The 26,902-nt window shown below is 43.6% G+C and overlaps 1 protein-coding gene across 1 annotated transcript in view; it reads right to left on the reverse strand.

The window, feature by feature from the left end:
- Positions 1–26,902, reverse strand: part of LIMK2 (LIM domain kinase 2) — a 1,082,830-nt gene that overhangs the window by 34,033 nt on the left and 1,021,895 nt on the right. Inside the window, exon 15 of the mRNA XM_044068821.1 lies at positions 22,440–22,597. Coding sequence (XP_043924756.1) covers positions 22,440–22,597 — 158 coding nt within the window. The remainder of the gene's footprint in view (positions 1–22,439; positions 22,598–26,902) is intronic.

Here is a 26,902-nt window from a genome sequence, read left to right on the forward strand (position 1 = left end):
TGTGTGTGTGTGTGTGTGTGTGTGTGTGTGTGTGTGTGTGTGTGTGTGTGTGTGTATAGTGTGTTTTTACATGCATACATACATATATATGGTGTGTATGTGTAAACATGTGTATGTGGGTGTGTGTGCGTCTATGTGTATGCCTACAGTTGCCGGGTATTTCAATGTGTACATCCACACACACACACACACACACAGACATATACAAAATTATATTTAAAAAATCTCCACAACCCCTCTTTTCCCATTTACCACATGGAGTCATTGTGGCATTTCTACAATGGCAATCATCTACAGCCAAGGTTCACACCAACAATTGGCTAGCCCTGCCAAGGTTGTTCTTCTATACCACACACACACACACACACACACACACACGTGGACATGTGTTCACACGCGCATATGCATACACACACACATACACACACGCACACACCTATGGCCAGTTAAAAATGTCCAATCTACCTACCACATTTCTTTGGAGAGTGAGAAGAAACCAGAGCACCTGAAGAAAATCCATGCAACCACAGGGAGGACATGCAGACTCTACACAGAAAGCACCACAGCTGAGAACTGAATCAGAGAACTTGTAACAGAGAGGAGATAAAGTTATCCACTGTGGCACTGTGTGTGTGTGTGTGTGTGTGTGTGTGTGTGTGTGTGTGTGTGTGTGTGTGTGTGTGTGTATACAACTACTCATTTGAGAGTATGTATGTGTTTACATGCTTATGTGCATGTGTGTGTGTGTGTGTGTGTGTGTGTGTATATATGTATATGTGTGTGTGTGTGTGTGTGTGTGTGTGTGTGTAGATATATATATATATATATATATATATATATATACACACACACACACACACACACACACACACACACACACACACATATACAGTGGATATAAAAAGCTTACAGACCCCTGATAAAATGCCAGGTTTTTGTGATATAAAAAAATGAGACCACAATAAATCATTTCAAAACATTTCCCACCTTTAATGTGACCTATAACCTGTACAATTCAATTGAAAAAAAAAAAACAAATCTGTTAAGAGAAAAAATATAAAAAATAAAAAACATACAATATGTTGGTTGCATAAGTGTGCACACCCTTAAACTAATACTTTGTTAAAGCATGTGTGTGTATGTGTGTGTGGTGTGTATGTATATCTACACATATATATCTATACATATGTATGTGTGTGTACGTATGTATATGTGTGTGTGCATATAAAGCTATTCATCTGAGTGTGTATCTGTGTTTGTATGCTTGTGCGCGTGTGTATATGTACATACATTTATATATGCATACATGTACGTGTGTGTATGTATATCTATACATATATATCTATATATCTACACATGTGTGTGTATGTGTGTACAATAAATACACACACACACACACACACACACACACACACGCACAGATGGGTGTGTGTGTACGCAACCTTAAGGTGTTAGTGCTCAATGCTAGGAGCCTAAACAAGAAACTCCACACCCTACAAAATCTCCTCACTGTGGAGAATGTAGACATATATGATGTTACCAAGACTTAGATGCAGAAAGTACTCCGGCAGTGCAAGGCTGGACTGCCTTCTACACATTTAGACCAGCATCAGCACAGACAGGGGCAAACGGTGGAGGTGTCATCTACATTAGCAGTAAATACAACTCTAGGCTGGTTAAACAGGGTGAAGTATTGGAGTTCATCCATGTCCAAGTCTCCATAGACAAGGATCTGTACAGGGCACCCTATATGACCCGCAAAACTCACAACTCTTACCTAGGCCTATTAGAGACACACACTATCCAACAAAATACTCTATTCATGGCAGACTTTGAATACCCCTCTATAGCGTGTGAAACATCCATTGCCTCTATCTCACAGGCACTTTTCCTAGACTTTTATCAACAAACACCCTTGACCAGATAATGCATTTTCCAACCAGAGGATAAAACATATTGGACCTAGTACTGACCAGTATGAGATGGACCACAAAGCTGCTTCCCATGAAATAAAAATTAACCTAGAAAGCCCAAATAAACCAGAAACTATTCCAAGGCAAATTACCTTTTAAGTGATGGATTGTCAAAATTCAATGCACCTCCAAACCCAGAGAACACAGCTGCCTATGCTGAATTACTCTCAGAAATGTTGTACAGCCATACCAGTGGCTGCATAGATATTGTATCTACCAGATGCCAGCCCATGACTAGCCATATAAACAAACCACCGAAGTGGGATCCCAAATTAAAGTGGATGTACAACAAATGGAAGACAAAAAATATATATGACAAAAATCAGGAAGGGTAATTCCTATAAAAACAGAAACTTTCTCCAAAGTAAACAGGCAAGTAAAAGGTCTATAGGTCAAGCAAAGCCAACTTTGAGGTTAAAATAGCCTCCCAGGTGAAAGAAAACCATAAGGCCTTCTACATCTGTGTCAGAAACCTCAAGGGCAGCACGCAGCAATGTGATGAACTGACTGATGGCCAATGGAACCACGTTCACTGACCCTGGCAATACAGCAAACCTTTTAGCGGACAAATTCAGTTCCAACTTTACCCCCTCTCACCCCCAACCATCGCTCCAAAAATACCCTGAAACATAATTTCTCCAGCTATAACTAGGGCACATGTACTGGATGCGCTCAATAAAGCCAAGAACACGGCCTCAAAAGGCTCCGATGACACCTCAAGATGCCTCATGAACAGAGTAAAATCTGACTTATTAGAACCCCTGGAGTCATTATTTTTAACTTGTTGTGTCTTTCGGCTTTTCCTGGTTAGGGGTCGCCACAGCGGAACTCCGGTCCGCTAATGATGGGCAGTAGATTTTTACATGCCGAGTTGCCGGTCCTGACGCACAACCTTCAACGAATGTACGCCCATTCACGCATGTCTCCACACAGAAGATGCTCTAGCTGAGAATCGAACAGGACAACATCTTACTGTGAGGCGACAACGCTACAGTCTTAAAATAGGCTTTGTGCCATATGAATGGAGGACTGCAATGGTCAACCCGTTTCATAAGGGAGGACCTTCAACAGATCCTGGAACCTACATATCCATTAATCTGAGTAGTCTTGTTTGCAAAGTTATGAAAAGAATGATCACAGACTTAACCAACAAGGACATAGGAGACCTCCAGACACTGGATCCTTCCCAGTTTGGCTTTGTCAAAGGAAGGGCATGCTTACTGAATCTGGTGGATTTGTTTGAAAAGGTTATTAAGGTAATGAATAAGGGGAAAACATTTGGTACAATATCCCACTTGGGCATTGTCAACAAACTTATGGAACTAGGTATGAACTCCTTTATAACATGATGGACAGCTAGCTGGCTCTCTCATAGGACCCAAGAGGTTAGAATCAGTGAGGCCACCTCCACAAAAAGGCCGGTCACCAGTGCAGTCCCCCAGGGCTCTGTGTTGTCCCACTCCTCTTTGGCATTTACTTCTCGGATGTCAAAACTGATGTCAAAGGCCTTTGGTTGACCATATTCGCCGATGGTTACAAACTGCGCACAGTCACTGAATCCTCCAAGATGAGAACACCCTTCAGGAAAGTCTAATACACCCATGGTACCAAAGCCATGGCTTAAAACTCAGTATCAAGAAATGCATTATAGTACCTTTTGGGAAGTCTACCACCCTGGGTAACACCATCAATAAAACATCTTTAAAGGTTGATTCTCTGGTCAGGGATCTGGGAACTCATGTAGATAGTAACCTAGCCTGTGACCATCATGTGTCCAGGGTAGTACGAAAATCCTTCTATGTTGCTCAACTTATAAGCAAGGGCATGGCATCCAGGTTCAGAGAGGTTGTCACACCACTGTACCTGGCTCTCATCAGACCTATCATAGATTGTAATGCCTCCTTTGGTATGTACCTGACCAGACACATGCAGCAACTGGAACCACCACAAAGGTTACTTACAAAAAGAGTACAGGGAGCAAATACAATGTCCTACACTGATCGCCACAAAGCCCTGTCTCTTTACTCAGTATCATACAGACTTCTGAGTGGTGATCTTTTCCTAGTATACAAACCACCACTTGATCCTGTTTTAATGAACCTTTTTTACATCTGCAAAACAAACAGCATCAGAACTACTAGATTAAAAGACCTAAATGTTGCATGTGACATAAGTCCCTCACTATCCCTTTTTAAGTACAATCATGGACCAATGGATAGGTAATTGGAACTTCAGCCCTGGATATCTGATAGACATAAGCAGCAGTGTATCACCCCAATATAAATTAAATTTGTGGGTCACATTTAGGTTGCAAGGCTAGGCTTATAAGGGCCCCAGTGTTCATTAGCCTAGTATACACCTGTGAACTGTTGGGAACTACTCTAAAAAAAACTACATCTTATTAAGTGTGTATTCGTCAAAATTCAGTGCCTCCTAAACCCAGAGCACACAGCTAACTATGTATAATTATTTACAGAAACCCTGCGCAAACATGTAAGCAGCTGCATTAAGGCTGACACAAGTAAGCCCAGACCTAACACCAAAAATAAACAACACTGGTGGAATCCTTACCTTAACAGACCAGAAAAAAAGTCATGGCCAAAATCAGAAAGAGCAGCTTGAGACAAGAACTCTCTCTCTGATTCATCTAAAGAATAAACTAAGAGGTTGAACGAAGTCCAACAATACCAATTATAAGGTCAAGATAATCTCCCCTGGCTAAGGACAGTCACAAAGCCTTCTTCAGCTATGTCAGGAACCTTAAAGGTAATAGTAGTGTGCAAAACTGGTGGGAAATTCCATAATGTACACGGACCAGGCTGGCATAGCAAATCTACTGGTTGATAAATCTAAGTCTAACCTCACCTCCCACTATCCCCTCTGAAACCCCTTCTAGAATATCCCCCAGCCAAGGGAGCAGGTCCTGGATGTGCTCACTACGGCTAAAAACAGCGCTTCAGTGGGCCCTGACAATATCTATGGGCCTTGACAATAACCCATGTTGCGTCCTAAATAGCATAAAACATGCGTTTATATCACAAGATCAAATGCTAAAAATAGTGAATGCTCTTTTATCGAACTTAAAAACGCGAAACCTTAAAATGTCGAAGGAACATATCAGCAAAATTTTTTCCCAGGGAAAAATTTCACTGATCCAAAAAAAAAAAAAATGTACAGGCAAACCCCCCAACTTATATATACCAACTCGGAGATCGCACCACAGTGGAGAAAACAGCAAAGTCCGAAGAAATACCAATTTTTTTCCCTGGGAAAAAAATCTATGTTCCATGCCTTCGACATTTTCAGGTTTTGCTCTTCTGATAGGAATCCTAAAACATGACCTAACAGCACCACTTGAGGCAATCTTCGACTATAGCCTCAAAACAAGTTAAGTGCCAGATGAATGGAGGCCAACAACAGTCTTCCTTCTTCATAAGGCTGGACCATCAGATAACCCCATGAACTACAGACCCCTCAGTCTGACAAGTCTTATATGCAAAGCCATGGAACAAATTATCATGGAAATGATAAACAAGGACACTGGCACACTACAGACACTGGACCCATTCCAGTTTCGCTTCATTAAGGAAAGGTCTTGCCTACTTAACCTGCTGACATCTTTGAGAGGTTCACCATGGCTATAAATGAAGAGAAAATAGTGCATACCAATTATCTTGACCTGGCCAAGGCGTTTGATACAAAACCTCACCCTGGTAGTGTTGTCAAACTCTAGGCATAAATACAAACATAACTACAAACATAACTCACTGGACTGCCAGTTGGTTCACAGACAGGACCAAAGAAGTCATGTCAAACACCACCTCCAGCAAGAGACCTGTGATCAGCAGAGTGTTCCAGGGCTGCTTGTTGGGCTCACTCCTGTTTTGAGTACACTGTTCCCCATTGGCCCTTTTTTTTCAATTATAAAGGAATTCCCAATACTATTCTAGCATATCCAAAGGTCAGTTGTCAATCTCCTCTCCGGTCCAGCTGGTGAATCTGGGAATCTTGAGGCAATCTTACAACTGCCTCATGTACAAAGACAACCCTCTCCTCCTCCCAACAAATTCCAACACATGTGAGAGATGCAACCATATAGCCAAACTGGAGGCTAAGCTCTCTCAACTCAATACTGGCGTAACCAGTCAGGAGGAGAAGGAAACTACACTCACTACAATTCCAGTCTCACATAGACCTACCACGACAGCAAACCAAACACATAAACACACAAAAACATACTTGGAGGCTCTAAATAAAAATCTGCCTAAGCAGCAAAGACCTCCAAAGCAGACACCCAAGCAACCGCTACCCCAAAACAAAACACGTGCAACACATAGCTCACAAAGCCAGTATGCCGAACAGTCACAGCCCTTAAGGCTAAACAACACACCTGATACACTTGTAATAGGTGACTCTATCGTCAGGCACATTGACGTCCCGCTCACCAGGCTGAACAAGGAGAAGGTCACGGTGAGCTGCCTGTCAGGCGCTAGGATCCACCACATAACACAAGCACTCAGGTCACTCCAAGGCAAGTACAAATATGACTCAGTCATTGTCCATGCTGGTGTGAATGACCTGAGACGTACCTCCCTGGACTACATGAAAAGAGACATAGAGGAGCTCTCTGAGCATGTAGCCCAGGCCGGTATGACCCTGACCTTGAGAAACACCTTACCCTCACCAAAAATTATGCCACAATATGAAGACAAGATGATCAATTTCAACAACTGGCTTAAGTATTGGTGTCATTCAAAGGGGATCCAATGCCTGTCAGCCTGGGATGACATGCTCGACAAGCCACGATGCTTCGCTAGGGACGGCTTGCACCTGTCACCCTGGGCTGGATATTGGCAAAGGCACTTGCTACCCCCATAGTGCCTTTAGGCAAGGCTCAAAGACAAACCCACCTCCATAGGTATCACAAGGGATAAGAAACTAAGAGTAATGCTACTCAATGCCAGAAGTCTAAACCTCAAGATGCACGCACTTGAAACTCTCCTTAGCATGGAGAACATCGATATCTGTGCAGTAACAGAAACCTGGTTCAAGGCTCCCGAGAGCACCCCAGCACTACCATGCTTTTCGGCCCCAAAACCTGGACCGAACCACAAAAGGAGGGAGTATCAATATTCGTCAAAGATACCCACACCTCCAGGTTGGTGGCACAGCACGAAGCATCAGAGACTATCCATGTGCAACTAACAGTGGGTAAAACGGCCTTCCAGTTTATAGCCTGCTACAGACCACCCTCCCAAACCCAGGAACCCCACTCGGCCTTCCTGAGAACACTGGAAAATATGAAGGTCTCTCCAAACACCATTATATTGGGCGACTTCAACTACCCAAACATATACTGGGAGCATTACTCTAGCTCCAACACCCTAGCCCAAAGGTTCCTAGAATTTATAAACTCAAATGCTATGGAACAAATTGTTACCACTCCCACAAGAGGGGAAAACATACTGGACCTGATCATCACCAACATGGAGACTCTATGCTCCAGACCAGAAGTGTATCCCTCACGGGTAAGATCAGACCATAAACTAATCTCACTGGATATTCACATCCCAACCCACCCCCTGCCCAGAAAACCACAGTGAAAAACTTCTCTAAAGTAAATTTCACACTCCTCAAAACCGAGGTGGAATCCTTCAAAGCCCCCGGGCCTGTGGAAAATACAGCCCAGACCGCAGAATCCTTTATAAATGCATTCTGTGAACACCTACAGGAATGCATGGATCATGCAATCCCAAATAAAACCAAGACCCAATCCTCCAAAGGCAGACATCCTGTCTGGTGGACCCCAGCCATAAACAAACCATACAACAGAAGGAGGAAGCTACTACATGATAGAGCAAAATCCCAAAAAGGAAAGGCATCTCTAATCAGTATTAGCAAAAAACTACGGGCACTCATAAAATCGTCTAAGGCCAGCCTAGAGAGAAAAAATGCACAGGACACTAAGGATAATCACAAGGCGTTCTTTAGTTATGTTAGGAACCTGGGTGGGAATTCCCAGATATGCTCAGAATTAGTCCAAAATGACAAAAAATACACAGAACCCACAGACATTGCCAACATCCTAGCTGACAGGTTCAGTGCAAACTTCTCCCCCCCTCCCCACCAAAAGGGCAAATATCTATCCAAGCAGAGTGCTGCCCCCCTGACATCTCAGATGCTCAGGTAAGAGCCGCCCTCTCCAAAGCAAAAAACACAGCATCAATGGGACCAGACGGTGTCCTGGGCTGCGTCCTACATGAACTCCAAGAAGAGCTAAACCCAAACATAAAACTACTGTTCAATCTCAGCCTTACTACAGGATATGTACCCCAAAGAGTGGCGTACAGCAACAGTGGTCCCTCTCCACAAAGGTGGTGCCTCAACGGATCCTGGAAACTATCGCCCCATAAGCCTGACTAGCTTGGTCTGCAAAGCTATGGAAAGGATCATCATGAACCTCATAAATAAAGATTTTGGGGACCTACAGACACTGGATCCTACCCAGTTCAGCTTTATTAAGGGCAGATCCTGCCTCTTAAACCTGGTCGATTTCTTTGAAACAGTCACCAAGGCCATTGGAGGGAAGGTGGTCCACACAGCCTACCTGGACCTCGCAAAAGCCTTTGATACAATACCCCACTCTGGCATTATAGATAAGCTCACCAGCTTAAATATAAACCCCTATGTCACTAGATGGGTTGCAAACTGGCTCAAGGACAGAACCCACATGGTTAGAATTGCTGGAGCCATGTCAGTCTCCAAACCAGTTACAAGTGGCATCCCACAAGGCTCAGTCCTGGGACCTCTCTTGTTCGTTATATATTTCTCGGAGGTACAGGCCAACACGGAAGGATTGTGGCTGACCAAGTTCACAGATGACTGCAAACTGGGCACCATAATCGACTCTCCAGCTGACACAAGCATCCTCCAAAAGGGCCTCATAGAAACAGACAACTGGTGCCAGAGCCATGGCCTCAAGCTAAACGCCAAAAAGTGTATAATCATCCCCTTTGGCAAAAACAAAGTGCCCACAAATTACCACATAGGTGGTAATCCTTTAAGTACGGAAGAAGTAATTAGGGACCTGGGGACCCAAGTTGATAGCAATCTCTCATTTGACGACCACGTGGCCAAAGTGGTTAGAAAAACATTTTATATAGCCCACCTAATCATGAAGGGATTCACATCTAGATCAGGGGAGGTCATCGTGCCTCTTTACTCATCCATCATCAGGCCCATAATTGAGTACAATCCCTCATCAGGCCCATAATTGAGTACAATGCCCCTTTTGGGATGTACCTTACCAGACACCTGCAGCAATGGGAAAGACCCCAAAAGTACCTCACCAAGAGGATCAAAGGGCTCAAACAGATGCCGTATGCTGCCCGGTTAAAGAAACTCCAGCGCTACTCAGTGGCATACCGCCTGCTCAGAGGCGATCTGTGCCTGACGTATAAAGCCATGTCCAACCTGGAATTAATGGACATGCTGCACCTCAGAAAATCCAAATCCCATCGAGCTACACACTCGAGAGACCTGAACCTCAGCACTGAAATAAATAGGACATGCTGGAGGGACAGATTCATAACCCAGAGGCTCCCATCACTCTGGAATAAAATCCCAGTCCAGGTTAGGCAGAGTCCCTCAGTGACTCTCTTCAAGAGGAATCTTGATGAGTGGATGGGAGATCGTAGATTTACCCCGGGTATCACTTCTGTGTCACTGTTAGACAGAGGCACAGTATACTAACCTCGAAAAAGGGCATAGCAAAATTAATTTAAAATGGGTGGCGAAAGCCAAACACACTCTGGCTAGGCTTATAAATGCCCTAGGGCAGATAGCCTAGTATGAACCTATAACGTGTGTGTGTGTGTTTGTGTGCATTTGTGTGTGTGTGTGTGTGTGTGTGTGTGTGTGTGTGTGTGTGTGTATACATACATATAGGTTTATTATCAAATGACTGAAAACCAAGACTGAATCCCGAAAAGATTGAAAATTCAAAATACTGAATGATGGAATTTGCCCCTTCTCCACTGTTGTGCGATATTGGAGTTGGTGTATAAAGTTAGCAGACGGTGTGTGTGTGGGGGGGGGGGAGTAGGGGGGCTTGCCTCTTGCATTAAAAATGTACTCAGTATTTTGAATTTTCAGTCTTTCTGGGATTCAGTCTTTTGATTTTCATTCATTTGATCATTTGATAGTAAACTATATATATATATATATATATATATATATATATATATATATATATGTATGTATGTATGTATACATATGGATCTACTTTAAATTGTTGAAAAGCCAAAATGTCTAAATGTCTAGTTGCAAAACGGCAAGATGGAAACTAAGAAAGTTTACATTCACGAACGTCCAGATTGTCGTAAGTTTTCTCCACAAAACAAGTCAGTTGACCAATGAGGTGAAGTTTGCCCTTTTCTCCACTGTAGTGCAATCTCGGATTAACAATGTTTAGTTGGGGGGCACAGCCTCCCACAAGGGGTGGGTTTTATTTGCTTGTGTTTTTTTTTTTTTTCAAATTTTGTTGGACGATTCTTTCCTTACCAGGGGAAAATTTACGATGATCTGGACATTCGTGAATATAAACTTTTGTTGTTTTCGTCTCACCTTTTTGCAACTCAATGTTATGGTAATTCATTATTTTGACATAGTATATGTGTAAATGGAATAAAACCAGTGCAACCACCACAGCAATCAAATAATTAAAACTTGTTGAAAGAAATATAGATGAGTGATTTTGGGTACACATACACCCATCATCAGATCTAATAAAAAACAGTTTGCGGCAACTTGGTTTAAAATTCTTTCAACCAATCAGTGTCAACATATCAGCCAATGACTCATGAGATCAGGTTTCAAATGAATATTGGCGTTAAATCTGGGTGGTTTGTCTGCTTGTAGATCACCAATCCATCGTACTTATGCAAATTTTGTTGTAGTAACCAGATTGGCCCTCTCATATTGTCTTGTATTATTTGAAGGACCATAAAGTGGAAATTATTTGCCTTAATATGTTTAGTCAGCAGACTTTTCATATCTGATATCACGAATATATTTCAAGATCCTTTCCTTTAAATGTCTGTTGGTTTTGCCAACATAAAACGAATCACCTAAATTACAACAGGTAACATAAATCACATTCTTCATCTTAAAATCAGCATACGCATGTGAAGTGTACCTTTTACCATTTATAGGATGAATAAAAGTCTGTTTTTTATAAATATGCTTACATATTGTGCAAGTCCTTTATGGATATATGCCTTTTCTCAGTGACTTAAATACCTTTATTCATTTCTTGTTTATGACATAACAGCTGTATAAGATTTCTATAATTCTTAAAGCAGAATGCTGTCTTCTCTCCTACTAGTTTCCTGGTCTCTTCATCACTGGTTAGAATATTCCAATTCTTCCTTATAATGTCACTTATACAATGTATATCACTTGAATATGTAAGGGTCGCTCTGTTACCTTGATTGGATACATTACCAGTATGCAAACCACCAATTATTTTCACATTGTTCAAATAATAGGGTTTCCCTCAAGTACTTCTTAACATGGTTGTTTTAATAATGATGTAGCAATCTCCTTTCTGGTATAACTTCTATGTAAAAACTGTTGGAGTAAATGTTCATTAGCTTTAATATAACCATCTTCTCTACTGTGTAACCCTGAAATACATAACATCTGGCTTTTTAGTACATTGTAAACATGTTGGGGTTGCATACTTGTCCAATGTAAAATGTTGCTCTTCTTACATGCTTTATGCTGCACTGCTGTATTAATTAGACTATTCTCATCCATTTCCAGCAGGACATCCAGGAAATTGATCTTGGTGTTAGACTGCTGTATCATAAATTTAAGAAAATTCTTAGCACTTTCCAAGTATTTAATGAAAATCTCATTAGTGTCTGCCCATAAAAAATACACATCATCTACAAATCTCTTCTAATTCTGCATGTCTGAGCAAAAACAGTTACTGGCAAGAACATACTGGGCTTCCCAACAGTATGTTGGCATAACTGTTTGCACAGGGAGTGCCCATGGCCACTACCCATTTTTGCCAATATATTCCATGTCCATACATAAAGATGTTATTTTCAAGCACAATGGTAAGCAACATGCATATTAAATTAATTATTTCCATATTATACTCACTATTCTCTTGCAGTAAATGTTTTAATGGCTTCTGTCCCATAATCATTTGGAATAACTGTAAATAAGCTCTATACATCCATAGTTACCATACAATGTTGTGCTGGGTGGTCTATGGAACGCACATAATCAAACAATGTGTCAGTAAAATGCCTGGTGTCCTTAAGCACTGTAATAGCTTTCGGTAATACATTTTTCAGCTGTTGTTCCATACAGATAGATAAAGGTTCTGTAAGCCACCCATTAACTGCAACTATTGGGTGCATGGGTGGACGCTCATAGCTCTTGTGGATTTTGGGAAGTCCCTTTATAATAGGAATTACAGAATGCTGTACAAATAAAAATTCATACAAGTTTTCATCACGCTTCCAACAAGCCAAGAGATCTGATAAAGTGTCTCATACAGATTGAATCATTTTAGCAATTTGTATGCGATAAATCTCTTCTAAGTGGTCTCATCACAAAGTATAGAAAGCATTTCATTATCATAATATGACTTATCTAAAACCACAATAGCACCCACAATAGTTCAATAGTTCATAGTGAGAATGTTGACATCAAAGACTTTTTAGGTACCACTGAAATTTTCTCATATGCAGTCTTGCATATGGAATTAGCAGAATACATGAAGCCATGAACCCTAGGACTTGCAGTATTTGTCTTGCAGAAATCTGGGTTCTGGTGGCCATTTGTTTGAAGGAGTTTGTCAGACAGACCTGTTTTTCTGAAGTGGGAAATGCCATCTGGGAAGTTGTGTCTAAGCTTGCTCCCAGGAATACAATCTTTTGACTGGGTACCAGTTGTGATTTCTTTTCACTGATGGTGTACCCCCAATGAAGTGAGAAGGTTTTTTAGAAATGCCAGTTGCTGAAGTAGCAATTCCTGACTGTCCTCCTAAATCAGGAAATTGTCCAAGTATGGCAAAATTTGGATATTTCTCTGCCTGCAGTATGCAATGGCTGGAGCCAGGCACATTGTGAATACTCTGGGCGCAGTAGATAAGCCAAAGGGAAGTGCAGAGAACTGATAGTGCATACAGCCTGCCCTGAAACTTAGGTATTTCCTGCATGACTCCCTTATGGGGATGTGCAGGTAAGCTTATTTTAAGTCTAAAGTGACTAACCATGCATCCTTGGCTAGCATAGGGAGAAGCTGTTGCAGGGTAAGCATCTTGAATTTTGAGATCACCAGAAAGGTGTTGAGAATTGATAGATCCAGGATTGGGCACCAAGAGCCCTCTTTTCTGGGCACCAGGAACAGTTTGGAGTAGAAACCCTAACCCCTTTGTTCTACTGGAACAGGTTGAACAGCTCTGATATTGAACAGGGAAAGTATGAGCCTCTGCCCACTGGTTTGGGTGAAGGTCTGGAAACCATCTTGGGGTTGGCAGTGAATGGAAGTAGAATTTGTACCTCTGGGATACAATGTTTAGGACACAGAGGTCCTGTGTGATGGACATCCAGTTTTTTGCATGAAGGGCAAGTTTTCCTCCTAGGGGCACAAGTAATTGGGCAGGGCTGGGAAGGATAATTGCAAAGTCATTGCGAACTTTTACCATAAAGGGAAGAATTAACACTCCCTGTTTTTGGGGTGGGAGCACTCCATTGTTTAGATCTCTGCATACCCTGAGACTGTAGTCTGGATGGCCTGTTTCCCCTGGGTCTGGTGTGGGAAGGCCTGGAAGTGGCTGGAAAGGACCAGTTTTTGGAAGGCCAATGCCTACTGAATCTAGGTGGTTGCACGTGTAAGAATTCTTTGACAGTTTGCATAGATTTAGCTTTTTCTTCCATCTTTTTAAGAACTTCTTCTGCTTTGGTGCCAAACAAACAAACAGTCCTTATTTAAAGGAGCATCTAGTAATTTGGATTTGACATGATCCGGCAAGGTTTGTTCCTTCAGCCAAGCATGCCTTCTCAGTACATACCTAGTGACTGCAGCCCTGCAAGATGCTTCTAGGGCATCAAAGCCATACTGAAAAGTATGCTTGCTAACTTGGTTAGCAGAATGCATTAGCTCCTGTAGATCTTCATTTTCTGCACAATCTGGGAATAATACCAATTTTTGTTTAATTAATTCCATAATATGTTGCTGGTACTTCAACATGCAAAACTGGCAATTCAATGCCCTGATGGCAAGAGTTGCAGAGGTATATACCTTCTTACCCCATCTGTCTAAAGCTCTGGAATCCCTGTCCGAAGGGGTAGGATTTTTGGCTGTAGTAGCCTTAATACCTTTAGGTCCCTGAGAAATGGTCTCTGGATCCGCAGTAGGATTCTTGAAGAGAATTTTGTGTGAATCAGGTACTCTATAGTACCCATCAGGTTTCCTAGGGGCCAGGGGTAATGTATCTGGAGTAAGACTGGATTCTATAAAAACATCATCTACAACATCCAGGACAGGGGTATAGCTAGAGGCCTGTGCTGAGGCAACTCTAAAAATTCTCTGACTCTCTTTTTAGACTGAGGGTATTCTTGGCATTCCCAGTGGAAATGCTCTCTTAAAGTATGCAAGGTTTCACCAGAGGGAATGGATTTCTCTGCATCTGAATCCTCATAGGCTGATAAGGGCATGTCCTGATAATCAGAAGGGTCAGAGTCATCAGACACCTGGTCTGCAGAATCAGAAGGAAACTCAATTCTTTGTCTCTTAGCAGGGGAAGGCTGGCTTCCCCTAATTTGGGTAATAAGGTCTTCAGCCATTCTAAGCATTTGTTTTTGTGGCATGGCAGCTTGAGCATGCACTTTGGTCATCAGATTTCTAGGTGTACTGTATACTCTGGGCCTAAGAAACTCAGTTGTTTTGACTAAAAACGAAGTCGTCAGTTTGATACGAACATTGGTAGGACGGAATACACCCTCAGAATCTGGTGCCTGCACAGCGGCTCCGGACCCATTCAATGTAGGGACATCCGCAGGTTCCATAGACGAAGAAGCATCTCACGGCATACAGGACTCCGAATGGGTCTCAGCAGAGGCCTGCGAATCCACAGAAGCGGGGATCAGGGGCTGCAAAGGCGCCTCACTGAGTACTGGCGGACTGGCAACTAGCTTAACGGAAGCATCGTCAGCAGTTTTGAACTTATGCAGTCTGTATCTGTCTTTATCTTTACATTTATTTTGGGTGATTGGCAGTCGGATGGCTTATCGAAGCCATTTCGGAATACGGAGAATGAGAGCGAAAATATTTAGCGACAAAGATAGCCGATGACAAATGGTTCTGGTGTTAAACAAAGCACAGAAATGACAGCAAGGGTCGTTGTGGTCCGGGCCTAAACAGGTGACACCGTAAGAATGAAAATCTCTGTGAGGTATTTGCTTTCCACAGGCAAGACAACTGTTAACTTTTTCTGACATCGGTTAGAGCATGAAAAAAGAATCCCCAATGGGGTACTTAGCTTTAGAATACTTCAGGATTATAACTCAAAAACGAAAATTTCAGGTAGCGGCCGACCGGTACTTGTGAACTGCTTCTGCTTTGGGCTCTTCCTCGGCAAGAAAGACTGATGTAATGGCATTGGCTGCTTGTTTTATACCCCTGACGACCTGACGTCATGGAAGAAGCAACAGCATCCAACGCAGAAATACTAAGACTCTGGTATTTGGGCTGACTGAGGGCTACCTGCAGGCAGATAACTCAAGTGTGATGACTGCAACAGTGAAACATGAAGAACATCTGGTTTCCTGGGGGATTTCATGTATAGGATGCCTTTAAATAAAAGCTTAACTTCTAACCTGGAAGCTAAGGAAGCAGACAAGGCAGAACAGTGGACTTTGACTGAGGAATAGGAAAGACCACTGTTAAGCAACTCACACAGGTAAGAAAGCACTAAAGGAATGTCCGCAAAAAGGGGATCCTCTTTTCTTATTTGGCACCAGGTGGAGAATTTTCTTCACTTGGAAATGTAATATTTTCTAGTACTGGGTTTCCCAGTCTCCTGCAAAACCTGAAGCACATCCTTAGAAAACAGATGCCTGAAAGGGATCAAAAGTTGATCACAAGGTCATTTGCAGAGTTGACAGATGTGGGTGAATCAAGGATCCTTTTTCCTGAGTGAGTAAGTCCAGCTAGTGAGGTAACTTGTGGTGATGACCGTTGGCTAAATGCAGAAGAAGAGGGAACCAGTGCTGTCTTGGCCAAAAGGGGGCCACTAGCAAGATTTCTGTTGTTTTCCTGTAGAATTTTCAAGAGGACTTTTTGAATTAAAGGGAAGGGGGAAAATACATAAAGAAACATCGCCTACCATGAGAAGGATAGAGCATCCACTTTCCAAGCCTGAGGGTGAGGGACCCTGGCACAAAAAAAGAGGAAGTTATCTGTTCAGAGGGGAGGCAAAGAGGTCCATTTCTGGAGTACCCCACCTGTGAACTAGATTGAGGAACACATCCCTGTGAAGCATCCACTCATGAAATTGTGTCATGGATCTGCTTAAAGCATCTGCCACTGAGTTCTGAACAGAGGAGAGGTACACAGTATGCAGTGTCACTTTGTATTGACTAGCCAATTCCCATGCTTTGATGGCTAGGTGACAAAGACGGTAAGATTTTGTGCCCCCCTGCTTGTTTATGTACCAAATGACCATGGTATTGCCTGTAAGAATCCTGAGGGATCCTGGCAAGAATACAGGATGAAAGGTCTGCAAGCCTAGAATCAGAGCCCTCTCTCTGATGTTGATGTTCTCCCTCTTTTGAGAGGGGGGACCAAAGACTGCACCTTCCTGGCAGCAAAAGTTGCGCCTTAACCTAAGTCTGAGGCGTCTGTGAAAAGTTGCTGAGCTGGATAAGGTACACAAAGTGGTTGGCCACGGTTCTGAGTTGTTGCATCCACCAACGTAGCGTTGTTTTCAGACAGAGGAAAAAAAGGAATCAAGTCATCTAAAGGATGAGCATGTTGGGACCAAACTGTCTTTAGAAACCACTGGAACTTTCTCATGTGCAACTTTGCAAAAGGCAACATGTGGATTATGGAGGCCATGAACCCTGCCAGTCTCAGAAACTCTCTGGCAGTGATGAAACTAACGATATCCAATGGCAGACCGAACGTATGAGTCAACCTTTCTGAATGGTGACAAAAAAGTTCTGAAGATTGTACATGTTGACGTCTCTTTTATGGCTGATGCTGTCTGTGCCTTTGTGCAACGTCCCACATACAGGCAGTGTCTCTAAGCTTTTGTATACAAGCCAGATGTCACGTCGTTGGGTGGAATACAACTCATATGTAAAGAATACTGCAACACTGAATAGAAGGACATGCATTTTTCTTTCCTCTAATTTCACTCAATCTTCTTGTATATCGTATGTCTGGAAATTCTGGACTTTTTGCATGATATTAACAATGTATAATTTCTTTCTTATCCTCAATAGTCCACTCTGTCTTTATGGCTCTTCTTTGGCCTACCAGTTTTTGCGATTTTTGTGGACTGCTACTTCCTTCTACAAGGGGGGAGGGATCCTCCCCCTAGACCTGGTCTGGCCCCATTGTAGGAATGTTTCCATATTTTGAGGATTCTACACTGTCATTTTTTTCAGTCCTGGTACCAGTGCACCTACCAGGATTGGGCACTTTTTTTATCCTAGGTCTTGTGCAACCAGATGTCTTTTTTAATTTTTGACCTACTTCTGTCCAGGATATCCACCCATCCATCCTCAACCACTTTTCCCATGCACATGGGGTCAGGGTGTCACTTCAAATACAGTCTATATATTAGTGTCGTCTTGGTGAGATTTTGTGAAAAACAGGGTCCAACCCATGAAGGTGCTCACCAAGACATGAGGATGAATTAAATTTCAGCACTACTGCTCACCTTTGCTTGCTGACATCTCTCTCCATTCACACCTCCTACTTTGGGAGAGACTTTGCAGGTGGATGCAGAGGAATAAGACAGTATGACAGCTGTCTGTCCTTCTCATCCTAAAAAGGGATTCTTCTTATGGAAATGGCTGAGCTGGCCTAGAAGACGCATCAGGTGGGGGTGGGGCTTGGCTATCACAGATAAACCTCCAGGGATCAAGGCCTGCTGTCTCTTCTGTGGGTCTCTGATAAGTTCTTCAGAAACAAGTTGAAAGAAGATCTCATTCCATTCTCAGCTCATCCTTAAACAGGAAGACCATCTGAGCCCCTTCACCGGCATAGAGATTCCTACCATAATACCCTGGCTCTAGCTTCAGACTAAATTACAGAATGCCATATGCAAGCCCACAGAAAAGTCATATCTCTTACAATTTCTTTTTCCCCAGAGACTCCTTCACCCTAGACACGGAGCACCACCAGCTTTTCAGAAGTCTGGTCCACAAGAAAGGAATGGAACTAGGATGACAGATACTTCATGGTTCTAAGGCGCAACTGCAAAGAAGGTCCTTTCCTACCCCTTTCTAAGGCACTGGACTCCTTATCCATCTGCAACGTAACCTCTGGCACCTACGTTAGACAAAACAGATCACATAAAAATTTGCCCTGGAATGGTCAATATGCTTCTTGTTCATTAGTGGTTTATAGAAGGTATGCGTCTTCTTAGAAGCAGACTCTAGATGCTTCTAGGTTCAGATATGGCATACTTGTGGACAAGTTCCATATAAGAGACAACTCGGGGCTTCTCATCATTCTTTCCCCTGTACTAGTTTAACCTCCTTTGGAGAGACAGTAGCGGTGTTACAGACCAGCACTTATAATATCTCAGGAGTATGAGCATCTGTCCACATGAACGTCATTCTAAGGACAAGTACAGACAGACCAATTACTGATAGTCTCTGTCTGAAAAGCAATGATGGGAATATCCTCGGAATCCCCCCTCACAAAGGAATAATGAAGGGAAGGGATAGAATTCCAACTTCTAACTCCCATAGGGGGTAGTCTGTGCTGAGCTGAAGCAAGAGGTGATAAGCAAACAGCAGATGCATGCTGAAGGTACATAGGTAGGTACTAGGCTATCGGCCCAAGGGCCTACGTATGCCTAGCCAACAAGGTTCCCTGGCTTACGCCACCCAAGAAAGTTATTTTCCTGTGCCACTGTCGAGCAGAGACAAAGAAGTGATCCCTGGGGTGTATTTCCTATTTCCCATCCACTCATCAAGATTTTTCTTGAAGAGTGCTAATGAAGAACTTTGCTTGACATAGATGGGTAGCCTGTTCCAGAGTATGGGAAGTCTCTGGGATAGGAATCTATCCCTCCAGCATGTCCTGTTTATTGTGGTGACAAGGTTTAGGTCCCTAGAGGGTGTAGCTCGGAGGGATTGGGATTTCTTTAGGGGTAGCATGTCCAACAGCTCTGGGTTTGACACAGCTTTATATGTTAGGCAGAAATCACCTCGGAGTAGGCGATATGCTACGGAGTAAAGCTGGAGTTTTTTAAGGCGGTCAGTGTAGGGCATTTGTTTGAGTCCAGTAATCCTCTTTGTAAGGTACTTCTGTGGCCTTTCCAGCTGCTGCAGATGTCTTGTGAGGTACATTCCAAAAGGGGCGTTGTACTCTATAATGGGTCTAATGAGTGTCGAGTAGAGGGGAACGATGACCTCTTTTTTCCTGGATGAGAACCCTTTTATGATGAGGTGTGCCACGTAGAAGGACTTCCTGACTACTGTGGCGATGTGACTATCAAAGGAGAGACTACTGGGTTAGTCGAAACGGCCTCCAAGCACATTCTGAAGGTAACAACAGGTAATATCTGCTGTGGCATCAAACATGCTACATGGGGGTGCACTCAAACCCATGAGGACAGAGTCACATAAAACAAACAATGTGTGCATATGCAAGCATGCTTGTAGGCTGCATGCATGCAAAAGGAGCCAGAGAAGTCATTTACACTCTAGCCAGCAAGATAACATAAGTGGCAATATTTCATCATCAGTAGCTGACAGTGAGTGCAAGCTCAATCCCTCACTAAACAAGGGCCACAAACAGTATATTTAGGGACACACTCAAAAGGAAAAGGCTTTAGCTTTGAATCTATTACTCTGTAATTTCACTCTGATTCTGACTTGGGATCACATAACATACCTGAGAATCCCTGTGCTTGGCACCATCCTCAGTGAGATGGAGGGAGACCTCTAGCCTCTCTTACCTTCTCCTTTATGTGACTGGAGAGAGTGCTTTTGGTGCAACTCCTGCCCATTGACCTGCAGCCCTCAGGGACAACCTGAGCATCTATGTTCCTTAGACATCAAATGCAGGGAACATCCCTGTGATGTATGTTATGATCAGGATCTGAACTGTATAACTGAGAATCACAGAGACTAAGTGCACCCTCCTGGTTGGCACGCAATGTTAGAATATGAAGTGTCAAGACTCGCGCATTCCCAGAGGTTAGTGGCTACAGATTTCAAGAACTTGTGCCATGGCGATGAATCCAAAACAGGTAATCCACAAAGTTACCCAATGTAGACAGAGTTTACAGTCAGATCAACGTTTGTCATCAAAGGTGGAGACAGAAAAACAGAACATGTAAAATACTCAACAGCTGCTTCTATTGCACAGGAAGCTACATTACGAATGTAGCATTCCTGCAAGTTACACTGTCTGAAGACTGATATTAGGGTTAGTGTTAGATTTAAGGTTCTTATGTTGACTGGTGGAAAGCAGTTTCATTGATAAAAAAAGAAAAAGAAAAAAAAGAAAAATGCATTGCTGACTTCACAGGGTGGGCATAACTTATTTTTCTCAAAATGAAAAACAGCTTACACAAATGAGTCACACTCGTCTGGTAGAAGCAACCAGTACCAAGCACTAGAGCTGAAGATACCTCCTCAAATCCAAGGGTGAGATACAGTGAAAAAGGTGTACTTAACAAGAACACTAATTTGATGGATAGCCAGGGAGGATTATAACATTTGGACAGACAGAGGTGTTGGAACTATGACAATTTTATTCCCTCAACTAGAGAGAATGAAATGCACAATCAAGGTGCACCTGCTGCCAGACAAAAAGGTGTACGAGGACAGAACACTCAGGTGCACAACTGCCGAGACCCTGCTGCGAGTCAAAAAAGGTGTACGAGGACAGAACACTCAGGTGCACAACTGCTGAGACCCTGCTGCGAGTCAAAAAAGGTGTACGAGGACAGAACACTCAGGTGGACAACTGCCAAGACACTGCTGCCAGACAAAAAGGTGTACGAGGACAGAACACTCAGGTGGACAACTGCCGAGACCCTGCTGCCAGACAAAAAGGTGTATGAGGACAGAACACTCAGGTGCACAACTGCCGAGACCCTGCTGCCAGACAAAAAGGTGTACGAGGACAGAACACTCAGGTGCACAACTGCCGATACCCTGCTGCGAGTCAAAAAGGTGTACAAGGACAGAACACTAAGGTGGACAACTGCCGAGACCCTGCTGCGAGTCAAAAAGGTGTATGAGGACAGAACACTAAGGTGGACAACTGCCGAGACCCTGCTGCCAGACAAAAATGTGTACGAGGACAGGACACTCAGGTGCACAACTGCCGAGACCCTGCTGCCAGACAAAAAGGTGTACAAGGACAGAACACTCAGGTGCACAACTGCAGAGACCCTGCTGCGAGTCAAAAAGGTGTACGAGGACAGAACAATAAGGCGGACAACTGCAGAGACCCTGCTGCCAGACAAAAATGTGTACGAGGACAGAACACTCAGGTGCACAACTGCTGAGACCCTGCTGCAAGTCAAAAAGGTGTACAAGGACAGAACACTAAGGTGGACAACTGCCGAGACCCTGCTGCGAGTCAAAAAAGTGTACGAGGACAGAACACTAAGGTGGACAACTGCGAGACCCTGCTGCCAGACAAAAATGTGTATGAGGGCAGAACACTCAGGTGCACAACTGCCGAGACCCTGCTGCCAGACAAAAAGGTGTATGAGGACAGAACACTCAGGTGCACAACTGCCGAGACCCTGCTGCGAGTCAAAAAAGGTGTACGTGGACAGAACACTCAGGTGGACAACTGCCAAGACCCTGCTGCCAGACAAAAAGGTGTACGAGGACAGAACACTCAGGTGCACAACTGCCGAGACCCTGCTGCCAGACAAAAAGATGTACGAGGACAGAACACTCAGGTGCACAACTGCCAAGACCCTGCTGCCAGACAAAAAGGTGTACGAGGACAGAACACTCAGATGGACAACTGCCGAGACCCTGCTGCCAGACAAAAAGGTGTACGAGGACAGAACACTCAGGTGGACAACTGCCTAGTAAGGAGACGAAGAAAAGCACACGACAGGTCAAGCACACGATTGCTGTTGGTGGAAACAGAAGCCATGCTAGGTACAATTCTAATGGAGAAGGAAAAAGGAACAAGACTAACAATAACAGAAACAAAAATTATAAATACCTTTCTTCTGGATCAAGGGAACAGCATGCTACAGCTAAAGGGAAGAAGGCAGGTGGACATTCCTCTGGTACAAACTTCTCCTGGAATGATTTTACATTCAAGCCAAAATCCCAATTTCTAGGCAAACAGTCAGGGTCAGCATACACCTGTCCGATAATCTGCAAGGTGCCAATAAGAAATTTAGGTAATACATTACAGTACAGCAGGAGCTTGTAGGCATTAGCATAAGATAAGATGATACAAAACAAATAAGAAATGTCACAGCTTTAAAACACAGTGCCAAACAGCTGCATTAACAAAGTTACTGCCAGTCTTTTGATTACAGCCAATGTCTCAATCCTGTATGTAAAGAAACCAAAAATAAGAGACATATCTGTCAGTTTATTTAACGTTAAACCTTTATAATAATATATACACCAACATTTCTGTGTACGAATGCAATACCAATGTGCAAACTGTCCACTCTGTTCATTATGAATTATTGGAAGATTAACCTGCAATAGAAAGAAGTTATGTACTCACCATAACGTTCCATGTTTGTAGTCCATCTCGCCCTTCATTCTTACATATGGGATCGGAGCCGATCCTCAGCTCTGACTTGGCCTATTTACAAGCTCGAAGTCTTCAAGTTGGCTCGTGGCTAGGGAGGTATCCCATGGTGCACCAGTACAATCCCCAGATCTTATTTGCTGCTAACTAGGAGAAAAAATAACAAACATACAGAAAGAAGCCAATACGAAAAGGTCTCCAGAGAATAATGATAACAAGACTGGTCTGTCAGTGAATAACGATAACAAGACTGGTCTGTCAGTGAATAACGATAACAAGACTGGTCTGTCTCCAGGTACTTCCAGGATGGGGGTAGGAGGGTGGGTTCGTAAGAATGAAGAGCGAGCTGGACAACAAACATGGAACGTTATGGTGAGTACATAACTTCTTTATGTTCTGTAGTCCTAGCTCACCTTCATTCTTTACATATGGGACAGCGTCCCTAGCGCCTTATTCTTGGGTGGCTCAAGGAAAAATACTCCTGAGTACCATGGAACCAAAGGATGCTCTACCCATGGAGGTTAAATCCAATTTGTAATGAGTAATAAATGTGTGAGGGGTAGCCCAAGTTGCTGCTGCACAAATATTATCAAGTGGGACCCTGGACTGAAAGGCTGCAGAAGTAGACTGAGATCTCATAGAATGAGCCTTGATTTTGAAAGTTAAAGGTCTACCCTCAGAGATGTAAACGTAAGCTATACAGCTAGAAATCTAATTTGAGAGGGCCACTTTGGAAACTAGTACACCTGACCTGGATTCGGAGAAGGAAATAAATAACTGATCTGATTTCCTGAATTCCTTCGTCCGGTGCAAATAAAAACGTAGTTGTCTATGGACATCCATCTGATGAAACCTGTATTCTGCTGCGTTGGAATGATTTGGAAAAAACACTGAAAGTTCTATGGACTGGTTTAAAGTGTTATGGGAAAAGACCTTGGAGACAAAGGAGGGATTAGTACGAAGAGATATTCTGTCTTTGTGAAAAATCAGATAAGGGGGTTTTATAGATAATGTTTGTAACTCTGACACCCGTCTGGCAGATGTGATAGCCACCAGAAACAAAGTCTTCCAAGACAAAAATTTTAGAGGCAATGAATGAGAAGGCTCAAAGGGTGGAGACGTCAATTTGGATAGCACAAAATTCAAATCCCATGAAGCAACAAGTTTTTGAAATGGGAGTCTTAACAAAGTGGCACCTCTGAGGAAGGTTTTGCACAGCCAATGTGACATTAGATTAGAATCGTGTATGCCTAGATGAAAATTAGAAATCGCTGCCAATTGAACCCTGATAGTGGCAGCCGCAGATCCCTGGTGGAAAAGCTTACAGGAATTCCAAAACCACCGGAATGGAGGCAGTATAAGGGTCAACATTCTTTTCAGCCCAAACAGAGAATATCTTCCATTTACTGGAGTATAGTCTCCCAGTGGAGGGTTTACGAGAGGACGTAAGGATACGAGTCACTGAGGGTGAGAAGTCATCAAGCCTGACTAGGGATGGAACTGGAGCAGCCAAGCTGTCAAATTGACGGTGTGTAAAGCGGGATGAATTGAGCCTGACATGTGCGTCAAGAGATCTGGCACTGGGTCTAGAATCCAAGGAACGTCTAGGAGAAGAGGCCCAAGAAAGGGGAACCAAACCTGATGAGGCCAGTAAGGAGCAATGAGGATCAGTTTACTTCCCAGCCATTTCACTTTCTGAATAACCTTGTGTATGAGAGGAAAGGAAGGAAAAGCATACAGGAGACCCAGGGGCCAATCATGAACAAGTGCGTCTCTCGGTGATTCCCCTGGAAGGGGGTTGAGGTGGAAGTAGCTGCTGCATTTGGCATTGATCGGGCTGGCAAAGAGATCGCAGCAAGGCTGTCCCCATCTGTGGAAAATCTGCTCCGCTATTTCCTGTTTCAGAAACCACTCATGAGGCATAAAGATTGCCCGGCTGAGCTTGTTGGATATCACGTTGGTTGTCCCTGGAATGTGCGTTGCCACCAGAAAACGCTGGGAAGATATAGCCCATTTCCAAACTCGAATGGCCTCTCGACAGAGTGGTTATGATCTGGTTCCGCCCTGTTTGTTGATATACCATACAACCGACATGTCTGATTGTATCGCAATCGTCCCCAGAGGCAGAAGGTCTTGGAGTGCTTGCAACACCAGGAGCACCACCCTCATCTCTAGAATGTTGACATGCAGGTGAGCCTCATGATCTTGCCATGTGCCTTGGACAGTCCTGCCTAGATAATGCCCCCCCACCCTATCTGTGAGGCATCTGTGGTCACAGTGACAACGGGTTGGCAAGGAACAAATGAAGTGCCCGTGGTCAACTGATTGGGCAGAGTCCACCAAATGAGGTCCTTCTTGCAAGAGTCTGTCAGCAGTATGTGTTGAGATAATGGTAGGTGCTGAAAGGACCATTGGGACAACAGTAGCCATTGAAGAACCCTCATGTGTTGTCTAGCTAGCGGTACTAATAGTATGGTGGAAGCCATGGTCCCTAGAAGCTGCAGAATAGTCTTGGCTTTGACCTTTCGTAGGGGGAGAGGATGTTGAATTTGAAGAACCAGATTCTGTGCCCTTTCTACTGGAAGATGAGCCAACATGTCTAATGTGTCTATCTCTGCGCCTATAAAATTCACAGATTGAGAGGGCAATAAGGCAGACTTTTCCCAGTTGATAGAAATCCCCAACTGGGCACAAAGTTGAATGGTAGTGTCCCTGGTCTGAAGAAGAAGATGCCTGGTGGGAGCGGTCAAGAGCCAGTCATCCAGATATGTAAACACCTGGAATCCTCAATGTCTCAGGTGAGCTGTCACTACTGCCATACACTTATTGAACACCCTGGGGGCTGTGGTGAGACCAAACGCAGAGCACGAAACTGGAAATGACTGGCTCCCAGCCAGAAGCGTAGATGACTCCTCGATGCCCTGCCCATTTTTATGTGGTAGTAAGCGTCTTGGAGGTCTATTGAGCACATCCAAGTGTCTTTCCCTAATAACAGGAGTATAGACTGCAGTGTCACCATCTGGAACTTGTCCTTCTTTACTGATTTGCTCAATCTGTTGAGGCCCAAGATGGGCCTCCAGTCCCCTATACGTTTTGGCACTAAAAAGAATTTGGAATAAGTTCTGGATCCTATTTGGTCTGCTGGGACGGTTTAGATGACTCTTTTTTGCCAGCAACTTGTTGACCTCCACAGTTGCCTGATCCCTGTGGTTGGGTGGAACATCTGGGATCCTCTTGGGAATGTAGGGTGGAAGAGAAAAGGGTATGACATAACCTCTGGTAATAATTCTTTGTACCCATTTGTCTTGAGTGATACTTAGCCAGGCTTCTGGATACAAAGAAATGCGACCGCCGACTGGCTCCAGAGAAGCACAGTCGGGCTCCACATCATGAAGCGCTGGTAAGGCCGGCCCCAAAACGAATTGCGGCCTACCTGGTTTTGCGGTCCGCCTCTGCCTTTAGGGCAATGTCTACCATTTCCTCCTCCTCTTCTGCCTCTGAAGGAGGAGTCACCTTGTGCATCTTGGAAAAACCTCTGGGACTTCTTGTACCACATCTTACCACCCCCTCTGACCCTTAGGGTATGGTCTCGAGGGGACAGTAAAACGTACTCCCACGGCAGAGAGTGTTTTTCCTTCTTGCTCAAACCGGGTGAGTGTGTCCTTTACCTTGGGTCCACACAATGAAGAACCGTCAAAGGGGGCGTTGGTAAAGGTAGACTTGAACGGATCAGCAAAATTACACAAAAGCATCCAGAAATGGCATCTTAGGGAAATTCCAGAACCCGCTGCTCTACTCGCTCCATTCGCTGCATACCAGATAAGCCTCATGGACGAGTTGACAATAGAGTTCAAAGTGAACAACTGGGCAAACACCTTGTCAGGGACTCCCTCAGTACATGTACCTTGTAGAGA

Source organism: Protopterus annectens, chromosome 4.part0 (genome assembly GCF_019279795.1).
Source record: "Protopterus annectens isolate FY-2018-M chromosome 4.part0, PAN1.0, whole genome shotgun sequence".
Lineage (NCBI taxonomy): Eukaryota > Metazoa > Chordata > Ceratodontiformes > Protopteridae > Protopterus > Protopterus annectens.